General features: G+C 41.7%; 1 protein-coding gene across 3 annotated transcripts; it reads left to right on the top strand.

Annotated features, from left to right (window-relative positions):
* The first annotated feature begins 1525 nt into the window (after window positions 1-1525).
* LOC127803124 (UDP-glucuronate:xylan alpha-glucuronosyltransferase 1-like) lies at window positions 1526-5094 on the top strand. Of its 3 annotated transcripts, none has more exons than XM_052339159.1 (6): window positions 1526-1746; window positions 2148-2234; window positions 2340-2549; window positions 2667-3295; window positions 3720-4124; window positions 4198-5094. In XM_052339159.1, the coding sequence occupies exons 2-6, from the start codon at window positions 2212-2214 to the stop codon at window positions 4806-4808; spliced, it is 1878 nt and encodes a 625-aa protein (XP_052195119.1). In that variant the 5' UTR covers window positions 1526-1746; window positions 2148-2211; the 3' UTR covers window positions 4809-5094. The 3 variants fall into 3 exon arrangements, with proteins under 3 accessions (XP_052195119.1, XP_052195120.1, XP_052195121.1); XM_052339160.1 differs by lacking the exon at window positions 1526-1746 and adding an exon at window positions 1759-2008; XM_052339161.1 differs by lacking the exon at window positions 1526-1746 and adding an exon at window positions 1759-1938.
* The last annotated feature ends 4923 nt before the right edge of the window (window positions 5095-10017 follow it).

A 10017-nucleotide genomic window follows, 5' to 3' on the forward strand; every position in this document is an offset into this window, starting at 1 on the left:
TTCTTTAGGTCTTCAGAGTCATGCACCATAAAGACATCCATCCCCATTCAATTTGGAAGAAAACGAGCCTAAAACACATGCTCTGGCTAAGCTTAGTGCCCTATCGCGGTATGCTTGTCACGGTAGGACCGTGAGCTATATTAGGGACTTCCGATTGTGGTCTTACTGTCGTATGTGAAAGTAAACCAAGATCGCTACGAGACAAGCAGCGCAGTTCAAAAATTTTGAACTTTACCTCGATCCCGGCAATTGGATTAGTGTCAAAATCAAAACAATCACATACATAATAAAATAAATCTAATCTTCATATTTTTAACTCGTTTGCAGATCCGAGCTGTCCAAGCATCCAGCCTCTAATTTGTGATATGAGACATGCGTCATTTGGCGAGGATAGCGAAATGAGAGTGCTAGCTCCCTTTTCTTTTTCGTGGCTTGTGTATGGACGAAAGAATCTCCTCGTTTCAAATAGATGTCAAAGGAAATGGGAGAGAGTGAAGCAGCAATTTTTTTCAACTCTTGAAAAATCACAAATCATTCATTAATTTGGGCAACCCTTAAAGGGGTATTTATAGAAGAGCAAGACCTCCTAAGGTTTCCTAAACCCTATTGGATATGGGTCGCCCCTTTTATCCTAGCCTGCATAGGGTTGCGCCTATCACATAGGTCGCGACTAGCAATATGAATGACGCAGCACGACCGTGAGCTAAAACAAGCTTCTCTCACAGCGGTCCTACTGCGGTATGTAGGTTACGGTAAGCCGCACACTTTTGTTGCTCGGACTCCCAACTCTTCAACTTCCATTTTTTTTCTCGAACTCTATGAATTTATTAAAATCGACCCCAAAAGGTATCCAATCATGTCTTCAGTGCCTGGTTTAGCTCCAATAAGGCAGCAAAATCATCATTTCAACTCCAAGTTCATTTAAAATAAGCTTTGCACCTACATAACCAACTATTAAGCCAAATTAAGTAGCAATTTGCCCATTAAATGAATAAATGCTAAGTTTACAAGCCTAAATAAGTGTCTAAAAGACACTTATCAACTATTTGATAATTAAGTAAATAAAAGTAATCCTAATCTAATTAGGGTTCAAGAAACAAATTAAAGTAAAGAAATTAATAAAGCAATATTAGTTTCTACTTTTATTCCTAAAATATTATTTTCTAAAATGTTTGTCTTTATCTTCTTCATCACATATATATGTTGTATAGAAATTGAGATCAATCTAGACAAAGAAGAGTTTGTTTTGCTAAAGACTATCCAACAATATATGTTCTTTCTTAGATTTTGTATTGCTTCAGTAGGAAATACCCCCCCTCCGCCAAACTTGTCGCATCAATTTATTCTTTCTGGCACAAATTAATTAGGGGGCCCTTTTGCATTAATTATATGTTTAACCAAACGCCAGAAAACATGAGTGAATTATGGGCAAGTTTATGTGGCTTAATGGATAATGTACCCGTACTTATGATTGAAAAGAGCTGCAGAACTTAAACAAACTAGGAAGAGATGAAGAAGAAAAAAGTTGGTGAGCCTAGCAAAAAACAAAGGAAAAATGGTTGGTAAGATGTAATCATTACAACGGAAGGTAGCTAGCTATCTAGAAGAAACTTCAACCATAAGGCTGCTCAGGCTGATCGGTTCTATCTTACTTGCCATGCTTTGTACCTGCGTTCCTGTTCCCACAATTAAAACTCCACAGATTTTGGCTATATACCATTGAAACTTACATATATAGGTGTTAAGGTACTCTCTCTTATATACTCACTCGAATTATTTTTAGTTAATTTATTTGTTTTTATCCTCTTCGCCATGAACTATGCATTCTGTGTTGGAATCCATAATTGTTGTCGGCGGGAAGCTGCACTGCTTTCAGGCAAAGTTGGATCTGGGGGGAAGAGGAAGGCATTATAATCTCTTATCACTTCCGGGGGCTAAGTCCGGTTTCTTACATTTCACTTTTTACATCTAATCTTGGTCGACATTTCCATGCAGTTCTATCTGCTGGGTTGGTTATGGTTCTAGTTTACTGTCATGTTAAATCATTTATGTTTGGTTTCTCTTCATATGTGAATGAATCACAAACTTCTTTTTGGTCTGCTGATAGCTATGATTCGTGTTTTATAAACTTGTGATCTCTTTTACAGACAGAAATTTCGGTTCCTAATTGTTAACAAATCAGATTAAATGAGAGGTTGATCAGTGGCATGTATGGAGGTCAGACATCGGTCAATGTGAGTTCCTAAAGCTGAATGTTTCAACTGAATAAGAATTGGGTAAAGGCTAACAAGATGGAAGATTGGCACTAATCCTTGAATCTTTATATATATTTGAATCAGGAAAGACTTATACCAAAGGAGGTTTCACAGAAACAAAGAAAAACATGTAGAGAGGCCGCCCTTCCGAATCGCCATCCGTGGCAAGACTGCAAACTGCAGGCTTCAACCATTGAAACTGACCATCCTCGTGGTTTTGTTCGCCAATTTTCTAGCACTCCTCTACTCTCCATCTATCTGTCATAACAACCGTTCATCACATGCCGTTCCCCTGTAATTTTCTAGCCTCAACATTCATTCCTTTCGTTATATTTTCTCCTTATATATTTAATTTGTTCTATATATGCAACATAGGGTAGAAACGGTTAGTTCACTGCTGTTTTTGTGCAGGACATACTTCGTTAGCAGATGGATACTGGGTGCTTCAGATCCGCGATATGTATCGCATTTGGAGACTGATTGGAATGAAGTTGGACAAGTTATAGACACAGCTTTTGAAATAAACAAAGCAGAGGGAGTAGGCCTTTTGAATTTCAATAAACATGAAATCAATCATTGGAAGCAGCTTATTCCCAATGCAGAGCACGCTGTGCTTCACCTAGATCCGGTCCAAAAGAATGTGACATGGGATTCATTGTACCCAGAATGGATCGACGAAGAACAAGAAGAGGAAGTTCCTATTTGTCCAGATTTACCCAAGCTCGAAGTACCCCGAAAACGGTTTGATCTCATCGCCGTGAAGCTTCCCTGCAAGGGAGATGAGAACTGGACAAGAGATATTGCTCGTCTGCATCTGCAGCTTGCAGCAGCTGGGCTAGCAGCTGCTTCCAAAAGCTACCATAATGTGCATTTGCTCTTTGTCACCAGTTGTTTTCCGATACCAAATCTTTTCACCTGCAAGGAGCTTATTTTACGCCAAGGTAATGTATGGTTGTACCAACCAAACTTGAATGTGCTTAGGGAGAAAATGCAGCTTCCAGTTGGGTCATGTGAACTTGCTCTTCCATTTAAACCAAAAGGTTAGTCTCTCTCCCTCTTTTTTCCTTTGCTTTTTTATAAAGTTTTTCATTCATTAATCCATCCATGCTGAGATCTAACACATATAATACAAATGGATAATGATTTTTTTCGAAACTTAGATTATAATCGTAGTTATGAGTGAAATTACAATTTTGCTTCTCTTTTTTAAAAAATTGAAAATATTGGCCCCCAATTTGTATCAGACAACCTCAACCCCTATATTTTTAATCAAATATCACCGATAAAATCATTCAAACTCCATTTTCTGCGAGAGTTAGAGAAAAAGACAATTTTTTTTTCTAATTCAAAACTTTTAACATTTCAATCACAAAAAGAATAAAAGCAATTATGATTTTTATCAAACTTTACTCTCTAAATAAAAGCTAAAAGAATAAAACCATTTTTTTTTCTGAGTAAATTCAGAGAGCGGCTATTGGGGAAATGAGCATCGAGAAGCATATGCGACGATCCTGCACTCGGCCGATGTCTACGTCTGCGGGGCCATAACTGCAGCCCAAAGCATCCGAATGTCTGGATCCACGCGAGACCTCGTGATTCTTGTGGACGAAACAATCAGTGGATACCACAGGAGTGGGCTCGAAGCCGCCGGCTGGAAAGTCCGAGAAATCCAGAGGATAAGGAACCCGAAAGCCGAGAAAGACGCCTATAATGAATGGAATTACAGCAAGTTCAGGCTATGGCAATTGACGGATTACGACAAGATCATCTTCTTCGACGCCGACATGCTTATACTCAAGAACATCGATTTCCTATTCAGCATGCCCGAAATCTCTGCAACTGGAAACGACGCAACTCTTTTCAACTCAGGTGTTGTTAACTTATATAAAAGCTTAAATTGGTTTGGTAGATCTTTCGTATTATTATCATTCGCTCTCGACAGGTGTGATGGTCATAGAGCCATCGAACTGCACGTACCAGCTCTTGTTGGATCACATCGACCAGATCGAATCCTACAATGGGGGAGACCAGGGGTACCTGAATGAAATCTTCACGTGGTGGCATCGGATTCCCAGGCACATGAACTTCTTGAAGCATTTTTGGGACATGGACGACGAGGATGAGAAGGAGAAGAAGACGGCCAATTTTGGGGCGGAGCCGCCGGTTCTTTTCGTTCTGCACTATCTGGGGCAGAAGCCATGGCTGTGCTTCCGGGACTACGACTGCAACTGGAACGTCGAGATGTTGCAGGAATTTGCGAGCGATGTGGCGCACTGGAGGTGGTGGAAAGTGCACGATTCGATGTCGGAGCTGCTGCAGCAGTTCTGCTTGCTGAGAACCACTCAGAAGGCGCAGCTGCAGTGGGAAAGAATGCAGGCCGAGAAGGGGAACTACACGGATGGGCACTGGCAGATAAAGATTCAAGATAAGAGGCTGAAGAGGTGCATTGACAATTACTGCTCGTGGAAGAACATGCTGAGGCACTGGGGTGACAAGAATAGTTCGGCTGATCAGAAAGGACCTTTTACGCTTCCTCGCCGTGGCCTGCCTTGACGTCTAAGGCATTGATTTTTTTTTTTTTTTTTTTTAATGAGCAGCTCTTGCCCTTGTTTTGACCATATTTAGATTTAGTGTCGTGTAACTGTGTGCTGGAGACAAAAGTATTTAGTTCAGATTAATTTCTTTTTCTTCTTTAGTTTTTGAATTAAGTTCTTATACAGGCATGAAAGTGGATTTCTGTTATGGGTCAACCCTACCATGGTCGGATGATCCATTAACAGGTAATGCATAGAAACAAAAATCTTTTACTGGGAATTCTCTCATGTATAAAACATTGCGGCTCAAACCCATATATAGTATAAACAACCTAAGGAGTTATGTCTGTGTCATCTATCGTGCTCTGATTTGAAGGATAAGAAAATCAATGATGTTGTCTTGGATAACTTGGAAAATGTTACTTGTACAAACTTACCAAAAGGATGACTGAAAGGAAAAATCACGATATTTTGACTATTCAAAATATCACGAAAATAATTCTTGTTTTGAATAAATGTTGTGCCATGAAAAATAGGTTGAGAAAAAATGAGAATTTTTAAAGAAAAAATAAAAACGTTCGCGGCAGTGTGCCGCGAGCCCCCTTGTGGAGGAGGTAAAACCTTGCGGCGAGACCTTGTGGCGGAGGTAAAACCTCGCGGCGAGACCTTGTGGTGAAGGTAAAATCTCGCGGCGAGACCATGTGGTGAAGGCAAAACCTCACGGCGAGACCTTGTGGTGAAGGTAAAATCTTGCAGCGAGACCTTACGGCGATGGCAAAACCTTGCGGCGAATACAAAACCTTGCGGTGAGACCTTGTGGCGAAAGTAAAACCTTGTGGCGAAGGCAAAACCTCGCGGCAAGACCTTGTGGCGAAGGTAAAACCTTACGGCGAAGGCAAAACCTTGCGGCGAACATAAAACCTTGCGGCGAGATCTTGTGGCGAAGGTAAAACCTTACGGCGAAGGCAAAACCTTGCGGCGAGACCTTGTGGCAAAGGTAAAACCTTGCGGCGAACACAAAACCTTGCGGCGAGACCTTGTGGCGGAGGCAAAACCTTGCGGCGAGTCCTTGTGGCGAAGGCAAAACCTTATGGTGAAGGCAAAACCTTGCGGCGGGACCTTGTGGCGTAGGTAAAATCTTGTGGTAAGACCTTGTGGCGAAGGGAAAACCTTGCAGCGAGACCTTATGGCAAAGGCAAAACCTTGCAACAAGCCTTGTGGCAAGACCTTGCATCAAAGACTTGATTGTAGCCACACATCTCAAACATGGTTCATTCAACAAGAGACACGTGTCAGCACCAAGCATCCTTGAGAATTGTGCCCTATAAGTACCCAGTTACAAGACATTGAAAAGGGCCCCCGAACTTTGGTAAAATCTGGACACTTTGAATACACTTTTACTATTTTTCCGTGAATATTCATCGGGATTCGGGACTAACTTTGGCATCAGAGGCTCTTCGCGGGGAAGATTCCCGCGAGCCTTCTAACCCATTTTCTCAGCATTAACAGGGCCGAATCCTTGCAGCAAACCTAGCGGCGAGGGAAAAGTCTTGTGGCAAACCTAGCGGCGAAGGTAAAGTCTTGCGGCCAACTTAGTGGTGAGAGCTAGTGGTAAGACCTTGTGGCGAGAGCTAGTGGCAAGACCTTGTGGCGAGAGCTAGTGGCAAGATCTTGTGGCGAGAGCTAGTGGCAAGAGCTAGCGGCGAGAGCTAGTGGCAAGACCTTGTGGTAAGAGCTAGTGGCAAGAGCTAGTGGCAAGACCTTGTGGCCAGAACTAGTGGCAAAAGCTAGTGGCAAGACCTTGTGGCAGGAGCTAGTGGCAAGACCTTGTGGCAGGAGCTAGTGGCAAGACCTTGTGGCAAGAGCTAGTGGCAAGACCTTGTGGCAAAAGCTAGTGGCAAGACCTTGTGGCGAGAGCTAGTGACGAGAACTAGCGGCTAGCGAGAACTAGCGGCAAATCCTTGCGGCGAGCATCCTAACCGCAATCTCCCTTGAAGCAACATCTCTTACGGCAACCTAACTTCACTCGACACCGAGCTCAAATGGACCCCACATCACAAATTTTAATTGTTGTATTTTGGCAACAACAATAAGGGATGAAAGAGAATGCGTCAATCGTCGTGTCTATGAATTTCAATCCCCATTAACGTTCCCTCACCTACACTCTCTCTCTCTCTCTCACAACCGCTTTCTTCCTCTCGACTATACCTTCCACGTTGCATTCTTCAGCAACAACCACTTTCCTTAAGACCTCCAACCACCACCCATAGTTGAGAAAGCATGCAAGAAAGGGGAAGTGTTGTTGCTAAAAATAAAACAATTAAAATTTATGGTGTGGGGTCCAGGCGAGCTCGGTGTCGGGTAAAGTGAAGTTGTCGTAAGAAAAGTTGCCTCGAAGGAGAGCTTGCCACAAGGATGCTCGCCACAAGAATTTTGCCATTAGGATCTGTCTCGCTATAAGGATTTTTCTTTGCTACGAGGTCTCACCATAAGGTCTTGACTTCGCCACAAGGTTTTTGTCATCACCGCAACGTTTTTCCTCTGCCACAAGGTCTCATTGCAAGATTTTACCTCTACCGCAAGGTCTCGCCACAAGGGCTTGTCTTCTCCACAAGGTCTCGCTACAAAGTTTTGCCTCCGCCACAAGGTCTCGCCGCAAGGTTTTGTGATCGCTATGAGCTCTCGCTGCAAGGATTTGACTTCGTTGCTAGGTCTCGCCGCAAGGTTTTTATCTTCGCCGCAAGATCTCGCTGTAAGGTTTTGCCTCTACCATAGGGTCTCGTTGCAAGGTTTTTGTAACACCCCAATTTTCTTGAGCGTGTTATAACTTAGGATTTCGGGAATATAAAAAGTTTTCATATCACAATAGTTGTCACACATCACACAATATCCCTAAAAACCCTAATTTTTACCTTCTCAGCTTAACAAACCTAATAATTGAATAGCTAAGACAGGCGTTAAAATTTCAAATGCGGAAGCTCGATCGAACCTGATATGATTAACAACCATAATGCCTTATCATAAAATTGTTCAAGACGTCTACAAAATGTATTACATCATTTCTCGCAAATGATAACTGAACACCTTAAACATATCCAAAATTACATAGGTTCGCACATAAGCAAGAATATGTTAAACATACAACAGTAGTAAATTAAGCTTATTCTTCAGCTACCTCATTTCCCTTAGAGTCACTCGTCAAACCTAGAACGTTTGAATATTCTAGGGACATAGTCCAATTAGAAGATGAATCTTTTAGTGAGAAACTCCAAAAATAGTTTATATCGATGCATGATTAGGTATAAAATGTCTGAGAAGACAAGGAGAACTACTCCGAAGTGCCTCGTGAACACGTCAGCCTCCTTTAACGAGAGCTTTCTCAATGGCGCACGCATAGTGCCTCTCGGGAGGTCCCAAACCATGTCACTTTGGCCTGACTTCATAGCACTCATGCAAGCACCACATCCATTGTTCCTTAGGCTCGCGATCTTCCCCACGAGAGCTTTCTCGATGGCGCACGCATAGAGCCTCTTGGGGGATATCCGACTTTTTCCCTCGGCCAACAACAAATAGGTACAACAGTATGGCCACACGAATTTTATAAATGCAATGGTTAAAAAGCCAACAACATATATTTTCCAGAAAAAAAATACATTTCATATGTGCAACATGATTTCATGTAAGAGAATAACAAGAGTCTACATACAATAACTTCACAAAACACGTCTCATGCAATAGAAGTCTCTCATAAGAGAATAAAAAATAGGATTTGGAGTATAGGAGTTTCACCTTGTTGGTTTATCTCTTGGATAGTATAATTTCACAGCAACGGCTTAGGCTTCTGCAGAAAACACGTGTTTTGGAAAACCTATCCTCAAATATTTTTATATAGGTTGGAAGGATATTAAAGTAGGGGCATAACTGGAAAAATTGAAGAAAAATGGACCCCTCATGCACCCCAGGAAGGTGGCTCACACGCCTTCACGCGCAACCACTTCCGGCGCGTGTATCTCACGCGCTGCTACCAGATTTCGGATAGCATTGCGTCATTTTCGTATTTCGGCCATATCTCCCTCGTTTTAACTCCGATTCGACCCCTGTTTGAACCTACGCGATCCTCTCTTCCCCCTCTATAGGATTATAAAAAAAAAAAAATTGGACTTACCTCACTTTTGTTTTGACTGATTTTGGCGAACTCCGGGAAGGCTCGTAACTCCGACGAGGCTCGTTCTCCCCGACTTCTCCTTCAATTTCTTCCCGCCTTCTTGCCGAACTTCCTCCTCTCTCTCTAGAACAAGCTCATCCTCTTAGAGTGCCTCAACTCTCAAACTTTCTTGGAATGATTTGAGAACAACCCATGGTGCCTTTTTATAGATTTTTTCAACCAATCACATTATATCACTTGTCACAATCTAAGCCATGGGCTCCAAAGACTCAAAGATATATTTGAATGGCTTTTGAAATCCAAAACTAGAATGGATTTAAATTTTAAAATCCAAGCTAATTCCCTAACTTCTTCCAAATGACATTTTGGCCCTTATTTCAAATCCTCAACTTTAATATTTTACCACATAAACTCTTAATTTTATCCTTATTTTGTTTGGATAATTCTTTAATTACAATTACACCCCCAAACATCAAATTTATCGAGATACTTAAAATCTCAAAATTACTCGATATGTACGATTTCCCGAAGCCCCTTACCACCATTCTGCTATTTTAGGCTACAACTTAGTTTAACCGAAAAATCGTCTCTGATTTGATTTCTTTCAGGGTCATAAATCTCGTCTCAAGACGCTCGTCAAATATATACTTTTGTCCTTAGGTATCTAAGCTCCAGGGCACTCCCTACGATTGATTCGGTCGCTTGTTTCCATTTCAAACATATTTTTCAGTATTTTAAACTCACTTAAAATACGTGACAATTTCACGAAAATATGGGGTATTATAGTTTTGACTTTGCCGCTAGGTCTCACCGCAAGGTTTTGGCTTTGCCGCTAGGTCTCTCCACAAGGTTTTAGCCCTGTTGTACTCAAAAATGGGTTAGAAGGCTCGCGAAAATTCTTGCCCACGACGACCCTCTGATGCCTAAGTCAGTACCCGATCCAAAATTCTATTCACGAAAATAGTGAAAATGTAATCAAAGTGTCTAAGATTTTACTGAAATTAGAAGTCTTCTTCAATGTCCTATAGCTGAGTATTTATAGGGTATGATTCTCAAGGATGGC

This window comes from Diospyros lotus, chromosome 6, assembly GCF_014633365.1.
Source record: "Diospyros lotus cultivar Yz01 chromosome 6, ASM1463336v1, whole genome shotgun sequence".
Taxonomy (NCBI): Eukaryota; Viridiplantae; Streptophyta; class Magnoliopsida; order Ericales; family Ebenaceae; genus Diospyros; species Diospyros lotus.